General features: G+C 38.0%; 5 protein-coding genes across 6 annotated transcripts; 3 read left to right on the top strand and 2 right to left on the bottom strand.

Moving 5' to 3' along the window:
- Positions 1-198: 198 nt before the first annotated feature.
- Positions 199-3698, top strand: LOC145897552 (uncharacterized). 2 transcript variants are annotated; one of them, XM_082985895.1, is made up of 15 exons: positions 199-473; positions 564-653; positions 719-810; positions 884-971; positions 1102-1198; positions 1301-1441; positions 1524-1637; positions 1696-1787; positions 1929-2296; positions 2359-2637; positions 2697-2830; positions 2893-3022; positions 3132-3290; positions 3354-3506; positions 3578-3698. In XM_082985895.1, exons 2-15 carry the CDS (start codon positions 631-633, stop codon positions 3688-3690), a joined length of 1983 nt encoding a protein of 660 aa, XP_082842021.1. In that variant the 5' UTR covers positions 199-473; positions 564-630; the 3' UTR covers positions 3691-3698. The 2 variants fall into 2 exon arrangements, with proteins under 2 accessions (XP_082842021.1, XP_082842020.1); XM_082985894.1 differs by having other exon boundaries at positions 199-653.
- A 191-nt stretch (positions 3699-3889) lies between these two features.
- Positions 3890-4671, top strand: LOC145897553 (elongator complex protein 6-like). The gene has a single exon (XM_082985896.1). It carries the CDS (start codon positions 3890-3892, stop codon positions 4664-4666), a length of 777 nt encoding a protein of 258 aa, XP_082842022.1. The 3' UTR covers positions 4667-4671.
- A 418-nt stretch (positions 4672-5089) lies between these two features.
- LOC145897551 (condensin complex subunit 2-like) lies at positions 5090-12043 on the bottom strand. The gene is made up of 13 exons (XM_082985893.1): positions 11768-12043; positions 11596-11700; positions 11168-11322; positions 10871-10976; positions 10476-10671; positions 10052-10179; positions 8947-9067; positions 8355-8603; positions 7758-7959; positions 7278-7429; positions 6240-6433; positions 5790-5954; positions 5090-5365 (listed from the first exon to the last, which is right to left on the bottom strand). The coding sequence occupies exons 1-13, from the start codon at positions 11990-11992 to the stop codon at positions 5090-5092; spliced, it is 2274 nt and encodes a 757-aa protein (XP_082842019.1). The 5' UTR covers positions 11993-12043.
- A 133-nt stretch (positions 12044-12176) lies between these two features.
- Positions 12177-12723, bottom strand: LOC145899062 (EKC/KEOPS complex subunit TPRKB-like). The gene has a single exon (XM_082987773.1). The coding sequence runs from the start codon at positions 12697-12699 to the stop codon at positions 12187-12189; it is 513 nt and encodes a 170-aa protein (XP_082843899.1). The 5' UTR covers positions 12700-12723; the 3' UTR covers positions 12177-12186.
- Positions 12724-14157: 1434 nt separating this feature from the next.
- On the top strand, positions 14158-17216 carry LOC145897943 (uncharacterized). The gene is made up of 9 exons (XM_082986393.1): positions 14158-14260; positions 14399-14559; positions 14822-14846; positions 15034-15153; positions 15489-15608; positions 15747-15857; positions 16007-16126; positions 16210-16323; positions 17089-17216. Exons 1-9 carry the CDS (start codon positions 14191-14193, stop codon positions 17214-17216), a joined length of 969 nt encoding a protein of 322 aa, XP_082842519.1. The 5' UTR covers positions 14158-14190.
- The last annotated feature ends 37 nt before the right edge of the window (positions 17217-17253 follow it).

The raw sequence follows: 17253 nt of genomic DNA, 5'->3' as shown, positions 1-17253 counted from the left end.
TTGCCTTAAAATGTCTTTTTACAACAAACAAAGCGGTTTTAGCCATATCAGTACTAACAAAACTACGTCATGATTACGTCACAGTTAGATTACGTCAGCACAGGCATGTTGAAACACACTTAACAACAAAAACAAATGTAAAGGGGCATACTTACGCTTTTTAATTCCATTTGCACACGGCCTTCAAAAAATTCTTCAGAAAAACGATGCGTTATTTCACAAAAGGAAATGATTTATTTTTTATTTTTTTACCCATTTGAATCAGTATAATACTTATTTTAACATACTAAAAATTCAGCTCGAAACTCTACCCACGTTTTTAGTAATTCGAATTTATATGTAAGTTTCCTATCTCTTCGTATGCAAAAAGTCGCATTTGATCTCCTGGAAATCATGCGTGACGGAGTTTCCCACAGACAATAAAACAAACAAAGAAAAGAGGAGCCGTTGCACTACCATAAGAGTATACTATGGTAAAATTGTGCTTTCCTACTTGTTTGTTTTCATTGAAACCCACGTGTCGCGTCCAAAGCATTGTTAACTGGCGTTTTTTCATCAACTAGTTTCCCTCTGGTATATTGCATTCCTGGTTTGGCAACGAGTGCATGTGATCATACAAGATTCGTGAAAATGAAGGTTGTGGCTCTGATCAGGTATTGATTATGCAAACGGTCACTTTACCAGTAAAATTTGAACTGCAAACAATTCCCTTTTTTAGCGGCGGCAAAGACAGTTGCTTTAATATGATGCACTGTTCTGCAATGGGCCACGAGATCGTAGCATTGGCCAACCTTCAACCAAAACATGATGGTAACACAATTTGCCATTCATTTTGTGTGGGTCTATTGTCTATGTGTTACATTGTAAATCTGTTTTCTTGAAGGAGAAACCGACAGTTTTATGTATCAAAGTGTGGGACATGAAGGTATATCACTGTATGCAAAAGCTATGCAGTTGCCTTTATACACAAGGTAAATATAATATGGTTATACAACTATACTCTTGAAATTCCTTTTTTAAAATTATATTTACACTTCTAGTTCATTTCTCATGTAGTATTAGGTACATGGTTAACTTCGCATTATTGTTAATCTAATTCAGGACAATTCAAGGGACTTCTAAATCCACAGGAATGCATTATGAACCAGATAAAGACGATGAAGTGGAGGATTTGTATGAGTTGTTAAAGGAAGTGAAGGTAAAACAAAGTTACAGCTATTATTATTTGTGACAATAATGGACTGAGCAGTGTGGCTTGAAAGGCTGATTTTTGTAGTTAAGTGTTCCTTAATTTTGCTAGGACAGCTGTGTGTTTGATGCTGTTTCATGCGGAGCTATCCTGTCAGACTACCAGAGGATTAGGGTTGAAGGTGTATGCACTCGACTGAATCTGAAAAGCTTGACGTACTTGTGGAGACAAGATCAGAAAACTCTTCTGAATGTTTGTGTTCTTTGCTTTTCAGATTTTATACCTTGGTTCAGTGATTAGGTAATCATTTTTAGACCTTGGTTTTCACTTGCAGGATATGATTAATGCTGGCCTGGATGCCATACTCATTAAAGTTGCCGCCCTTGGACTTAATCAGCGCCATCTTGGAAAGTCTTTGAAATCAATGCAAGCACATTTTCTAAAACTGGTATGTGGGAGACATTGGTAAAAATAACAGTTGTTTGTAAATATTCAATTCTTTCTAGAATTCCAAGTATGGTTGTCATGTTTGTGGAGAAGGTGGAGAATATGAAACATTTACATTGGACTGTCCTTTGTTCAAACAGCGAATTATGTTGTAGGTTTGTTTAATGATTAGACTTAATTGTCTATATAATAAATGAAGTTTTGCATTAAAATTGTATCATTCTAATCACAATTGCATTGTTTTGTTTAATTACTACAAAATGTTCATTGATTTACTCTTTCCATTTAATAGGGATGAACATGAAGTAGTTGTCCATTCCGATGATGATTTTGCACCTGTTTTGTATCTGCGGTTAAAATCGTTCCATTTAGAAGAAAAGAATACCACCCCATATGATCTTTCCTATCTTGTACCTAAACCTTGTCTGGACAAAACTGATATAAACAAGACACTGCCACAATTGGGAAAAGTAACACCATATTTGGGATGTGATGCAATCGCTAACAACAGCGCAAGTTACAAGTGTTTACCAAAAACAACAGTTCATAATCATTGTTGCTTCATAAGTGGCATAATTGGCTCAATCAAGACACCTTGCAAAGACATTACAAAAACAGATATTCAAAATTGTGCTATGGACACTTTTTCTACAATGAGTGGTATGTTGAACTGTTGTCTTATTGCCGTAATTATTATCTTTAATTGTTTTGCATGATTCCAGATTTACTCAAAGAAAACAGCCATGACCTCAAAGATGTGTGCTACATTCATTTGTACATATCAGACATGGCACACTTTACCCTCGTCAATTCAGTTTATAAAACCTTTTTTAATTCTAATCCACCTGCAAGAGTATGTGTTGGACTCCAACTTTCAAATGGTAACGAAGTGGAAAGCAGGGTACTGCTTTCGGTTGATTGTGTGTCATGGAAAAGAGAACAAGTTGTGTCAAAAGTGATGCATGTTCAGGGTATCTCTCACTGGGCTCCTGCTAATATAGGTAGGCCTGGTTGATGCATTACAAGAACTACAAACTACTAATTTAAATGTCGCTTTAAGGACCTTATAGCCAATGCGTGCAGCGAGGAAATTTGTTTTTTGTGGCCGGCCAAATCGGACTGGTGCCAGGTACAATGGAACTTGTTGTTGGTGGTATATGGGCACAAGGCAGTTTGTCGCTTCAACATGTCAAAGTATGGTGGATTTTTCTTTACTGGATTAGTGGTTTGGTTGTAATGTGTGTGATTGTTTTCAGAGTGTTCTAACAGCAATGGAACCTAGTTTTGATTATGTTAATATAGTACAATGTGTTTGTTATGTAACTGATTCAAGTTATGTGGAGGTGGCAAAAATCATTTGGGAGAAATCAGCTTGTGATTGCCCAGGTTACATTTTTCATGACATCATAAGTTGACAATCAGAGTGTTTTTCATCAATAAATATTTATCTGATATTTGCTAGGTTATTGAACCATATTTTAAATTGACTTTTTAGAACTCCTTGATGCTGTTGTGTATGTTGTTGTACCATCACTTCCCAAGCATGCACTAATTGAATGGCAGGTTATAGCTGCAAAACAAGGTGGCACTACTTGTAATGAACCAAACGACACTAATGATGCCAACATGTTACATGTAATTATGAAACACGGAGGTTTGTAAAGCAAGTGGATAAGTTGCGACAAATAACTTTAAATAAACTGTTTATTATGTGTAGATGTAAATAATGATTTGAAACTGGAAAATATGTTACAACTGCTGCTAAATGATTTGACATGTGACATTAATAAATACCAAGTAGATGACACAACTGCTGTACAAACTCGTTTGTTTTTTGCTGCAAGTACAAGCGTCATTTCAACAATCAAAGGTTTGCTGTCTTTAGTTTGGTCCAAGGCCTGGTAATAGTTGAATATTAAGACTTTGTTTATTTTTTTCCAGGATTCTGCAGCATGCATTCATTGCTAAATGTTGCCTGTGTCCCGGTGGAATCAATATATATTCACAATACACCAAACCCAAAGTTATTGGCTGCTTTTAGCACAATTTTGTAAATTTAAGAAAGTTTCCATTGTGGATCTCTGTTACATTTGAACAGTATTGCTGGTCCACAAACAATTCCGTTCTTTTAGCACAAGAATATTATTTTTGTTTTATCGTGTTTTGATTTCATCTTCTGTCAATTGTCAATTAAAACCGTTTTTCTGATTTTGCAGGAATACCCTAGTAATGTGAGTAAGTAAAATAATAAAAATGTTTGAGGAACTAAATAGATTGGCTGGTTGGTCGACGGAGAAACTTCCAGAACAACAGGTGATTTACATCACAGACAAGGGATGTGACGGCACCTTCTTGCTTCATCACTTTATTGCGCTTTATTTGAAAGCCGGACAACGTGTCCTTCTTGTAACTGCCGCGCAATCCTTTGCCCATTACTCTGTGGCTTGCGGAAGATTGGGCGTCAACTTGGAACGAGCAAGAAATGAAGACAAGTTGTTTCACGTTGATATGATGGACGCGGGGCTTCGCGAGTCATTGGGTGGCGATTCCAGTGACACGGGTCAAGAGCTGGAATTGTGTTACACAGAAAACACACTAAAATATTTACACAATAAAATTCTAGCGCAAGTTCAAGGTTTTGATTCGAACGTCAAAACCGTCGTCATTTTAGACGATTTAACATTGTTCGTAAGTTTGGGAATTAGCGTTGATGACGTAGCGGAGTTCTATCGCGGTATGAAGTATATTGCCAGGACATTCGGTGTTGCCTTTGTTACACACTTACACATGGATGGGGTGTCCGAGAATGCACCGACTCTGTACCCGAACTTGAGGTGTTACGGAACTTGCGAACTTAAGTTGGAAGGGTTGGAGTCAGGCTACAGCAAAGACGTCCATGGGAACCTAACTCTCGTGCAAAAATGCCAAAAAGGACTCCGGACGGTGTTTGAGCAAAAAGTACGCCAATACAAGATCACTGAACGAAGTTTAAGGCTTTTTGCGCCTGGAACATCCAAGGCAGTCCTGTAGTTTACTATTTAGTTTGCTACTTGCTTGCATATCTTTTGGGAAAATTATGTGTTTTTTATTCTAAAATTGCAAAAATCTCGAATGTCCAATATTACCAATACCATACTGTTTCTGAACGCACAATTGGTGAACCTGCACTATAAGTCAAGCACATTTTGTAACTGTCCAATCTTTTTTTCGAAATTTATTTGACTCTGGCAAAGTGAAAAAATAATAGAAACCCATTTAAATCCAAGTTACAGTTTATAAATTTGATTCAGCACAATTTGGGCTGTGTTGACGCAACGAGTTTACGGAAGTGAAAGGGAATTAGTTTCGAGGCTAAGTAAGATGATCCCCAGAGAAAGGCGAGACAATCATTTGTGCCGCTTAAAAAGTCTAAGAAAATGTACAAAACAACAGAAAATTATCCGCGCTTGTAATTCAGACCTGGGAGATCTTGAGGTTGTTCAGCGACGGTACGTCTTCTATCTTCAGGTGCTTTTCATTAGCGAGGTGAAGAAGGCAGGTGAACGCCAGCGGAACCGATAGGTTTTCTGTCAGTTCGTGTGACATGTTGAATGGCAGCTTCTTGTAAAGCTCGGAAAACATGACGTGGCCATTGCTTTCAGGCACGACGGCGTCTTGAGTATTCTGTGTAGCTTCCATTGCGGTTTGCGTCTCTCCTTCTGTTGGCGACTCATCAGTTTCTTGAGGAACCTGGTGTTAACGTTTAGTCAATAGATTGGTGAATGTGGTTTAACAAAAGTTGTCTAATATCCTGTGGGTTTGTTTTGGTGGCTTTTGGAATGTCAACAATATGCGAGTCGATTTTAACATGACGTGATAAATCATTATGCGGCGAAATAAACAACCCAGGTAATTGGTTAATCGTTTTGAAACCACCGTTTTTTTTTAATACGGGGTGAAACAATTTAATGTGGTGATGAGGAAACCAGGAAAAAAGTGGGGCAACTTATTTCACTTAAATAATAATCTATTACCACTTATTGTAAACATTTTCAATTGTTGTGAAACCAATCGTAGTAAATTAATATAATTAATATAAACACATACATAAACTGCACACTGTACAAAACCAATAAGTTTTGCGCCACGTCGGCTTATATGATAGAAAACAAACCTCTTCGGAAGGTGTAGTGATATTTTTCGGTGTGTCCGTTGATTGGTCGCTCTCTTTCGGTTTACTTTTTTCCGGTGTTTTAAGGATTGACCACATGGCGGTTTTTAGTTTCCGAACGTCGATACGTTTCGCTCTGGTCGCGAAACGGACGTCAATCTTCGCGACCTGAGATTATGACGATATAAGTGTTAATATATATTGCTGAATGAAAATACTGAAGGGCAATTTGAGACACCATTAGGATTTCGTTTAACCAGATTGTTTTCGTAAACATAAACAAAAGACTTCATCAAAACCCACAATAATTAAAAAAAAAATTTTGAGCATTTTTTCGTTGTTCAGTCACACATTTACAAAAATTCTTTTATGAAACACTGGACAACTGAAATATAAGGCATTACCACTTGCCACGAACAAAATTCGTCTAACCACACCATAATTTTAACCAACCTTTCTGGGTTCGTTAATCAGGTGGTCGCCGTCGAATAGGTTGTTGTAATCGGAATGCGTCGACGTGGGATTTGAATCCTGGGATGGCTCGGGTACGTTCCCACCAAAATCGGGCAGGAATGTTTCGCTAGCGTTGTACACGCTGTTGGGGAATCCCAGTGGGACATCACCTGGGTCGTCGTTGTCAATAGGATCTGGGCGAATATAACGTGATTATAGGAGTAACAATTTACAACAGCAAAATCTGTTGCTTTAACCTTGATGGGAAAAATGTGCACAAGTTTGTTCGGAATGTTTAGGCATTGAAAGTTTCGAAAGACATTACAGAGAACTGCTGTCTTTTCTAGGGATGTGCCAAATGGAAAAAGATTCGGGTTCGTGCGAATCCGAATAAATAGAAACATGATTCGTGCGAACCCGAATATACTCGTATGTAAGAGTGACGTCAATAATAATTGGTTTGCATCACGTGCATAAGTATGTTTCTTCACCAACTATTGTTTTTTTCAAAATTGTATGAACGTTTGGAAACCAACAACCGATTCTATACTTCTGTATTTTGGTGACGAAAACCCGCGCTACGAGCAGCGCCCAGAACTATAATACGATGTTAGACCTGATAAGCGGTGTGCTACCGTTATTGGTCATGCAAAAAAGACATAAACTTCGGCAGTTGTATCACACAACCATATTAGGCTTCAATAAATATTCGCATACGAATCTTGCGGAATATTCGGGTTCGCACGAATATGAAATCTGTGCTCATATTCGGCAAATCTGTTCAGGTTCGGATTCGCCTTGGCATATCCCTGTAGTCTTTTCGGTGGATTTTTTGGTAATATTTTGTATCACAGACGTTTAAACAATTACGTGCGGGTTCTTTGAGCATGTGGTGCAGCAGTTCGTACAAACCACGCAACGAAAGAGATAAAAAAACACGTAAGGGAGAGAAAAGTTTAGCTACTGGGTATAATTTATACAGTAACCACACACCAACAGACAAAAGTATCAATTTTCTGCAACTGGCGGACTTCTTACCGTCGTAGTCGCTCTCTACAGGCGCAGGACAGAACTCGTTGTTTTCGTAATTGAACTTTTCGATCACACCTTCAGGATCATACACTGACACCCCAGCATTCGTTATCATATTCTGTGTCAAAGGCTTCACAATCACCTTTACTTGTGTCGCACTGCAAAAAAATAGGTTTTAAAACGCCATAAAATTTGTTGCAAAGGAAATAACACGTGTTTAGTGAAAAGTCATGCGGTAAAATTGAGATATAACTTTGGTGGGATGTCACTGTAAGTAATTGATTTCGGCAGAACAACTTTTCCACAAGAATCAACTGGTTGCAATTTAATCAACTACTATCTCATGCAACTTGTGAAAACCAACGGTTAGCGTCCCATTGTTAAAGTCTTAACAACGCATGACGTTGGACCCATGACATCAAGCACGGTTTAACCTGCAGCCTCAACAAAACTTCCCACCAAACGTGATAAGACGAAGCAACTTACGCTAAAATCAACTCGCAGTGTGACACAGTTGTCTGTAAGAGAAGGTTGAGTCGGCGGTTCGCCTTTAGAGCTTCAAGTTTGGCCTTTGAGATTTTTTGAGGTTGCAGTTTTTTGTCTTTCTTCACTTTTTCCGCCGTCAGGTCGACGTTGGTCGCCTTCCTCCTTCTCTTTGTAACTGTTGATTTTTCCGATTGGTCGTCTCCTGTTAATAAAGAACGTATCCCAAAGGTGATTTGAGCACCATCAAATTTATCTCTTTATCACACAGCTTCATTATCTCCACTCTCTGGAATTGGAATCGACATCAGTAGTTCTAAACTTGCGGACTGTTAAAATTATAAAACAACTTTTACGGCCCGGTGAATTTCACAAAATCTGCACTAAAACGTAATGAAAAAAAATTGATAAAAAGAATATTTAACTCGGCAAAAGTTTGTATTTTGTAACAGAAAAATTTCATTTATTGCAGAAATTCCTGTAATCTTTCTTATATCAACACGGTATAAACAAAGTTTCCAAACAAGGTGAGCTGGCTGAACATTTTTAAGGGACCGGTGGTTACAAATTTTTTCCTGTATTTACAAGCGAAATAATTACCGTTTTCTGCTATCATCGATGACGCAGATTTGGCACTTTTATGCCTGTGCCAATGGTCGGGTCCGTTGTACACGTTCAGAGCGCTGGGTTTGAAGTACGAATATTCCTGAGGTAAAACCGACACCAGTTGACCGGGATCTAATACATCTTGAACTGGATCACCGACGTCCACTTTTTTGGTCTCGGTTTCGTTTTCTTGTGCCACGAAAACGGAAGGTTCGTCTCCATCGTCTGCTCCCCCATCGTAATCTGTTGGTTTCGATTAAACATTGATAATTTTTTTCTAAATTTTTCTTAAAATTCGATCTGACATTGTATATTTTGCCATTTGCATTAAACTGGAGAAACCAACACGTCACATGGCCTTCCGTCCACTTTTGTGCAACCGCTGGTACAAAGACTGCGCAAACGCTATACTGACAATTCTATTTCATAAATGAAACCACGTAAGTTGTCAACAAAACTTTAATCGATTTAAATGAGCACACTGGGATAAAAATGTTCGCAAACGCAGATCTGAAATGGAGCAAGTTTTCCCTGATCATAGAGATTGAAGAAAACCTACACAAAACTTCAGCGTTGTTTCACTTACCGTCAATGTCGTTGGAGGCAAGTCCATCACCGTTCATGGGGTCGCTTGACAAAGGCTGGCTGTGCGATCCCTCTGATAGAAGAGGTTGCGACAAGTCCGACGTAATTGAATCGATTGGATCCTTCAGAGAGAATAATAAATAATTTTGTCGGGAAAGTAAGAGTTAATTTTTAGGCGTAACTCCAAGACAAAAAAACGGTTTAGTGCAGAATATATATGTTGTATATGCGCAGCTACAACACACAAAACTGTTTTTTTTCTTCTCAAACCAAGATGGTATTTTCAACTCATTACATATCAGCCATGCTTATTTTGTACCCCACATTTAATATTTTTGAAAGCATTAAAAACTGGCAGTAATATTTCATGCAATGGCATAATTGGCAGGATCGCATTAAAAACTGGCTGATATTATCAAGAGGTCTTATCTGATAAAGAAACTGAATGCCAGAATAAGGTTGCAGCGTCATTCGTTTGGAATTGTGGCTGTGTGATGTAAACCGCCTTTGATGTGTGAGAACTGTTTTGAGGGAGTAACAATGTTCTCACAATTGCATAACAACGCCGCAGCTGGAAGCTGTTTTGATAAGAACTTCTTCCCGTTTTCCATTGATGGGGGAGTTTTTGTTGGACAGGGACACTTTATCTTAAATAATGCCCTTTTAGAGACTTATCCACATGGTATTTACGAACACCCTGCCTTTCTCTCACAATATCGCCTGCAAGGTCAGCCACCCACTGTGCCTCAATTCCCCTTTCTTTTCCCTAAGGATTCAATGAACTCCCACCTCCAAGATAAAGTTTGATGTAAAGTGTTATTATACCAAGCCTTATCCACAGTTTCGCTGAAGAAAGCTAATCCAACAGATTTGACCAACGTTTTTTGTTGAGAACGACAAATCATTTTTATGCTTGCAAAATAATAAGTCAATAACTGACAAATGACACATGAAAAGCAGATTTAAATTAAATTTAATGCTTGACATTTGACTGGACTACTAAAGCCACAGTATTAAAAACTAGAAACAAGGCCTATTTCCTTCCAATATATTTTCTTGGAATGGAATTTACAGTGTTATCAAAAGAGGCTTAACAAAAAAGTTACCGATCCAAAGTCAAGTTCTCGCAGTGTGCTACACACAGTGGTTCCGGAGGCCACATCTTCAAAACTATCCGTGAAACACTTGTCAGGTATCTCCAATAAAACTTTTGAGTTCTCTTGCAGCGTTGCACCTGCAAAAGGATTCAAATGTTGTTTTAATGAAAAAACAAGGATATAGACAAAGACCCCATGGAGATATCAATATTTGAATTATCTTGAAAATTAAGGATGAAAATTTTGTGCTATTTCAGCAAGTATTCTTTAAGCGTAAAATAAATTTTTCGAATAACCAATATTTTTTTCTTCATTCATACTTTTAATTAATTATTTTACCACCAGCATCAACATAAATTTGATAATGATATGTTTTGACAGCAGTTTTTATCCCAACAATAAATGCGGAGTTAAAACTGTAAACATCAAACACCTTCAATGTCTGTAGGACGACATTCTTCATCAAAAAGCAAAGTGGTTTCGTACAAATCCACCTCAGTTTGATTAAGGTTTAAACTTTCGCAACTTGCTGCATCAATAGCAACAGTTTTTGACTTGGTTGATAAATCACTAGGCCAGCAGGCATTGATAAGCATCAGTCGCAAGGCAGCAGGATTGGTTTCTAGAATCTGAGAGAATACATGTATTGTGCTTTTGTTATTGTTAAAACCAGCATGTAGTCTTTTTGTTTGTGTTGCAGTGTAATATATACACATTTGTTAACATCCCATGCATGTTGTCATATCATTATCAGCTAAGTTTTAAAAAAATATTTGAAATGAAAGCCATTAAACATCCATATTTAAACAAATTACAAAATTTGTGTACCTTTGAATTCTTTTTGCGCTTTTTCACCTTTGGTTCATTGTCCTGGTCATCACCGATTTGATCGCCAACATTTTCATCCTTGTCTCCACCCAGGCTGCTTAGAACCCTGCAAAAAATGTGGAAGTATTAGACCTTATCCTATTGGTGTTTATGTCATTGATAATTTTATTTTTCCCATCATGATAGCAGTCTAATTACGCCGTTAACATGTGCAGTGAGCTGACAAGAACCGAACAGCTTTGAACCGTAGGCGGTTATTGAGAAGTTTAGAAGCTCGAACAGGTCCTATGAGCATACCTGTAAATTTCTGAATGCACAGCATCTACCCTTGAGGCATATATCTTTGCACCAGCAAAAATAGTTCCACCTGCGAGCCTGAAGTTTAGGGAACCATCTTGTCTAATTACCTCATTCATGTGTTCAATAAGTTGCAGTTCAAAGGCATTTTTGTGCTGCAAACAAGAATTACCTTCTAATATTGCAGTATTAACTTTGTTAATTGTATTGAAGTTCGTTAAACCACAGATTTTAAAATCTTTTACACAAAACTTGAGAAATACGCAGAAAAACAAAAACATGCAAGGAACACAACTTACAGATTTACTCATAATTCTGAGAATAAAAAGACTGGCCCATACTTCTTGCTTAAACGTTTTTCAAACATTACAATTGTTAACAACAGCATGGGTCAGTCTTTTTATTCTCAAAAACATACAATTTCTTACATTAATTTTGTTTTCTTGTGAAAGTTTCATGCACTGTGAATAGTGTTGTAGAAGTTGATCTTTGGTCCAACTAACTTTTGATCGTTGCTCAGCCAAATCAGCAGCCTAGAGTCACAACATGTATATTTAAAAAGAGACAACTTCACAAGCAATTATTGTCAACAATGTTTACCGTTGCATTTTTAGAAAGATGCAGGACTTTGCTGAAGCCCCTTGAATGACGGCGTTGTCGACTGGTTTGTGAGTCCTCTTCAACAACAACATCAGGTAAATCAGGAGACTGCTGCATCAAGGAAACACCACTCAAACGCTTGTGCAGCCGCTTTTGTGGCCCCGATACTGGAGATATCATGACAATGGGCTGGGAAGTGCGCAAAGCCCTAGGTGTGCTTGCCATTTTGTTACTAATTCGTATGAAAACATGTACAGAATATTTTACAATAACCCAAAGTCTGAAATAGAAAGATTTTTTTAACAATGGTTTGCTTTGTTGCCAGGTTTGTATAGCGAAAATATTATAAAAACCTCATATACACAAAGGCAAACATATTCATGATACCAATAATAAAACAACAACAGGCATTTTTTGTGTTATTTAACCTCCTTGGCAATCATTTGGCTGACCACACAGTTTACCAATGAAGTAACAGTCAATTCAGAGTCTGTAACCTTATACAGAGACTGTACAAGTTGTTTGTTGCAAACATCATTCAACGAAGACAAGTTTGTCAGGTCACCTTTGACTTCATCACAAATTAAATCTGAGTCTTGTTTCTTGCAAACAATGATGATATTTTCTGTGTTGTCATCCACCCCGAAGAGCTTGAAACATTCTGATATTTTGTTTGAAGGAGAGAGGTTAAAAAGTATCTCTGTAAACACAGTCCTGGTTTTAAGACTTTTTTCAGCTTCTCGGTGAAAAGCTTTAGAAGCTGCTGCAAGTAATTGAAAACTGTCCACAACCATTTCTGCTTTAACAATGGCCATTTGCACACTTCCTTCTGCAACCTTGTCCTTTAAATGCTTGCAGTTGGTGACATTTTGAAACAAACCTAGCGATATCTCAACATCAGGAACCAAAGGATTTAACGTAAAAGACTGCATGATTGCAGAATTTAAAACTTACAACCCACTGTTGAAAAAGAGACTCCATGAAACATATCGTTATAATTTACTCTAACCCATATAGGCTACGAATAAATCTTGTTTGTGACAGAAAATGGCCAACCACACACACCAAAACAAACTGATAAATTAATTTTAAGATGTCCTTTTTACTACAGATTTATGAAAAAAACAAAAAACAAATAGCATTTTAACAAACCAAAACACAGTTTTGTATTTTTACATGAATCACTGTCAAAGTTATTCCCGCTGCATAATCATTCAACCATATTAAATTTGATTTTTGCCTGTAGGTTTGGTTTATCCCTCTTTAAACAATGTGATTAAGTTAGAAAATGTACATACCTATTCAAAAACATGCACAAGTTATTCAACACTGCAAGGGTGTGCATTCTGTCTTTCAAAATAAAATTGTTAACGCATCGCATCTTCATGATTGCTAATGATGTTGCAAGGATTTGGTTATTACCATGTCAACATCGTTTTGGAATCTGATAAATTTTTAATATTACTTTTTGCAAATGAACAAAAATGAACGAATGCCAACAATTAAATCAAATTAATAAAGTGGTGTGGAGGCAAAATTTGTCGTTAAGAGCCAAGATGCATAATTGGCAAAATCGGCAAAATCGGCAAGCGGGCGATGCATGGCGATAACAATACAGTTATGTCGCTTGCCCAAAGAGAGCGCTATAAACTTGACCCATCTATCAAGAGAAATCCTAATTAAGATTTGCGATCTGGATAAACTCTATAAGAAACAAAATAGCCTAAAATTTTTTTTTTAATTTGTAATAAAATGAATTTAAAAATGAAAAAAAAACAATGCAACAAAAAGCGTACGACGGTATGATATGGGACAATTGCAATCCCGGTTATAAGTTGGGAAATGGCTTACATTAGGCAGCCTGGTAATTTATGTAAGGCCAAACCAATAGAATATTTACTTCGATTCCGGCCTAGCCAGGCATAAGCCGCCCGAAGGTCATTACTCGCACAAATCAGCTTCTTGGTGTTAATATTGTCACGGGTAAATGGAAATAGCATTTTGTCAGCAAGGTATTTAGCCATCCCACAACGCGTATACAAAAACAAATTTACAGAAAGCGGAAGGTCTAAAAGCAAATTAGCCACTGTAAGAAAAAGTCTTTGTGGAAGTCCGTGCTTTGAGTTGAACCAGCATCACCCATAAACACTGTTTGAGGGTACAAAGGCTACCAATACCACCAAGCAACTATGCGTGATTGCATTTATGAAATGGCGTGACAATCAAACAATGCTCAGCAGTTGCTGATTCAGTAATTGCATTATAACCAAGACAATCATTAACAGCGGTTTCACTTAAGCGTTATAGCTGTCAAATCACGTATATTTCGGCATTCACAAAGGCTAATATTCGTTGATTTGTGACATCAAGTCAAGTTAGAAAATCTTTATATTTGGGACGTAGAATATATATTTTCAGGCAATATGGGACGTATGATTGCTATAGTTCTGCTTGTCTGTTTTTGTTCCAGGGCACTGTCAGCTAAATTTGGAGGTAGGATCCTGTATTTTGCTGAATGGTTGACTAAATTTCATGTTGGCTTGTTAAAAATGAAAGTATGCAATTTTTAGTTAGAGTTACCTACCGCGCTATATTTCCCGCCGTTATTTGTGTTTCAACTTTGTTTCGCAGTCTTTGTCGATAAACAAGAAGCTTCAGAATTTCTTCAACGCGGAAAACGCGCGAATAGTGGCTTTGAAGAGTTTGCTCAGGGTAATTTTGAACAGGAGTGCGTGGAGGAGGTATGCAACTACGAGGAAACAAGAGAGGTTTATGAAGACGACGCTGTAGCGGTACGTAATTGTGGGTAAAAACAACAGTGGTAAATATACAAATAACCTAACGCAAATCTTTTTCTAATTTCTTTGTTTTTGCTCCCATTTCTTCTACACTCCTTATTATATAACAATAATAAGTGGAAACAAAGTTCAAATAACATCAAAATGTGTTGTTGTTTCGACAAAAATATATTGCTTCAAGTAACAGTGAAGCTACACACGTTGTTGTTGATACTGTCCGTGAAACTGTCATTCAAATTTGGTAATTATTTTTCAGCAACATAAGTGGAAACTTCTGACACGTAAGTTTTTGCAAGATCAGTATTTACATAAAAGTTGGTGATCAATTGGGTGACTTAAATATGGCAAATATCCTAAACATATCTTATATTTGGTCTATGTCGAAATCTTAAGCGGTTAAGCGCGTAAAAAAGCCACAAAATCGGATATTTTAATTTTGACAACTCTCAAATGTTTGTTGTGTTACAGAACGTTGTACCTATCCCAGCAATCCGTGCAGTTCTGTGGGTGCGGCGGAGTGCGCAAACGGATACAATACTTATGAATGTCATTGCCACGCCGGGTTTACAGGAAACCTTTGTCAAACTGGTGAGTCGCTTTGTCTGCCGGTATTAGTCTTTTTTAAATTCATCTGCACGCTTCGGTATTGTATAAGTAATGTCGTCGTCGCTACAAATGCTCCCGATTCATACAAAGTTTATAAGTCACTGGTAAACCCATTTGGTATTTGCTATATGGTATTTATAGTGCCTTCAAAGAACTGTTTATAGCCTGTCCTCAACAAACTTGTACCAACTGAAAAACCTTGTTGACCAGTGCCCCCAAAACAGTATACACACAAACACCCCTGATCGAGCATAATCGAGAAAAGGGATGTTACAAACCGAAATATAAGGCAGGGTTTGACATTAAGTTGTGGTTAGATGTTAATGAGTGCGATGAAGGGGAAGATCAGTGCCCTGAACGAAGCACTTGCGCAAACACGTTAGGATCATACAGTTGTGAATGTGACTATGGCTGGAGTGGCACATATTGTTCTGTTGGTGAGAGTTTGGATTAAAGCGTTTTTACTGTTATGCGTTTTTTTTTCAATCGAGAGAAAAAAACGGGAAAACCGAAGTCGTACTTTCCCGCGTCGCAGTGAAAAGTTTGCACTGTTCACAATTTTCCTTTGCATTAAGACGTGAACGAATGCTTACAAAACATATGTGAACACGGCATTTGCATAAACGAACCCGGCTCGTTCCAATGCCTCTGCGAAAGCGGATACACGGGAGACACTTGCAATGAGGGTAAGGAACAACCTTAAACCGTTTTCAAAATGCATTTTCTCGAAGCCATCAAACATCATGCGAAACATAGAAATCTTGCAACAAACAACCATAATCCGTACTTGGTACATCTTCCTTGAGCTAAACATAATACACCGCCCGTAACACAGATGTGGACGAATGCGCAACATTTTCTAATTTGTGCTCGAACGGGGGCAGCTGTGTCAACGAGATTGGCTCCTTCAGTTGTAGTTGCCCGAGCGGTTGGACTGGCAGCGATTGCGCTAACGGTAGGCAATGTGTTGCATTTTAACGACAGTGCCAAGGCATATCCGGTTTGAGACACAGTCAAACGAACAAATCTCTTTTTAAGACATAAATGAGTGCGAGAATGACAACCCTTGTGCCAACGGAACATGCGAAAACGACTTTGGTACTTTTCACTGCACATGCGACGCCGGCTACAGTGGCACACTCTGTGATGAAGGTGAGATGAATGTATATTGACAGGTGAAAGGCATGTGTATAGTGACTGTTTACCTGCATATTGTCGTCGAGTACGTGACCCATAAGCGCGTGTATCGTATCGCTTTTAATATTGTAGCACCTTTTGCACATGTAGCATTCGTGACGTTTGTTTGTGCGAATTTTGCACCGTAGCTCTTAAACCAAAGTCCACATGGCTGTTAATTTACAACCAGCCAGCTGCGTGGCAACGGTTTTGTACCGCGTTTGAGCAAACAAAGTTGTTGTTGGGGCAAAGTACCTTGTTTCATTTATTCCTGCAGCTACAAGCATATCATGGCTGGATAAAGCAGTCCGTAACCATCGACCTAGATCAAAAAATAAGCACGCTCTGCCAAAATCCATAATATTAGTTTGGGGGCTATTATCAATTACGTCACGATGATGACCTTTTTCTATCTCTGATGACCTTTGTCCATCTCTGTGCCACTGGGGGCAGCCTTATCAACACAAAAACGTCTACCACCTCATACAATTATTGACAAATCCACAAAAAAGCACATTTATTTGTGAAAACTAAGCACGCAAGTCAAAAACATATAGGCACGATTTTTAGATTTAAACACATTTTTTTTTCTGAGACGCTGTATAGTGAAACTGGGCACATATTTTTAGAAAAATCACAGTGTGGCTTCATAGTTCAAGACGTCTTATTGAGCGGACAGCTTATTGGCTTTCTATAGGCTAATTGCTGGCTTAAGTCATGTTTAACGCCTTTTTGTTTCAGATATTGACGAGTGCGCGTTGGGATATTGTCCTAATAGCTCAGAGTGTGTTGATGGCGTAAACCAGTTTACCTGCGTCTGTCCAAGCGAAGGTTGCCATGGGGAAGTTCAGCAAGTGGAAAGCCCATAGATTCTATATAAAAAGGCTAAATTGTGTTCAGAATGCG

The sequence above is a fragment of the Ascidia mentula genome, chromosome 4 (genome assembly GCF_947561715.1).
Source record: "Ascidia mentula chromosome 4, kaAscMent1.1, whole genome shotgun sequence".
Taxonomy (NCBI): domain Eukaryota; kingdom Metazoa; phylum Chordata; class Ascidiacea; order Phlebobranchia; family Ascidiidae; genus Ascidia; species Ascidia mentula.
This window is presented reverse-complemented; position numbering and strand designations above follow the sequence as displayed.

Coding starts and splice junctions, on each gene's coding strand:
- LOC145897553 (XM_082985896.1), top strand. CDS start 3,890: ATGTTTGAGGAACTAAATAGATTGGCTGGTTGGTCGACGGAGAAACTT.
- LOC145897552 (XM_082985895.1), top strand. CDS start 631: ATGAAGGTTGTGGCTCTGATCAG. Junction 3,023..3,131: donor ATCAGCTTGTGATTGCCCAG/GTTACATTTTTC, acceptor TTGACTTTTTAG/AACTCCTTGATGCTGTTGTG. Junction 3,291..3,353: donor TGTAATTATGAAACACGGAG/GTTTGTAAAGCA, acceptor TATTATGTGTAG/ATGTAAATAATGATTTGAAA.
- LOC145899062 (XM_082987773.1), bottom strand. CDS start 12,699: ATGCAGTCTTTTACGTTAAATCCTTTGGTTCCTGATGTTGAGATATCG.
- LOC145897943 (XM_082986393.1), top strand. CDS start 14,191: ATGGGACGTATGATTGCTATAGTTCTGCTTGTCTGTTTTTGTTCCAGG. Junction 14,261..14,398: donor ACTGTCAGCTAAATTTGGAG/GTAGGATCCTGT, acceptor TTTGTTTCGCAG/TCTTTGTCGATAAACAAGAA. Junction 15,858..16,006: donor GGGAGACACTTGCAATGAGG/GTAAGGAACAAC, acceptor CCCGTAACACAG/ATGTGGACGAATGCGCAACA.
- LOC145897551 (XM_082985893.1), bottom strand. CDS start 11,992: ATGGCAAGCACACCTAGGGCTTTGCGCACTTCCCAGCCCATTGTCATG. Junction 7,960..8,354: donor ATCGATGATAGCAGAAAACG/GTAATTATTTCG, acceptor CTTTATTAACAG/GAGACGACCAATCGGAAAAA. Junction 6,434..7,277: donor TGTAGAGAGCGACTACGACG/GTAAGAAGTCCG, acceptor ATATTCGCCCAG/ATCCTATTGACAACGACGAC.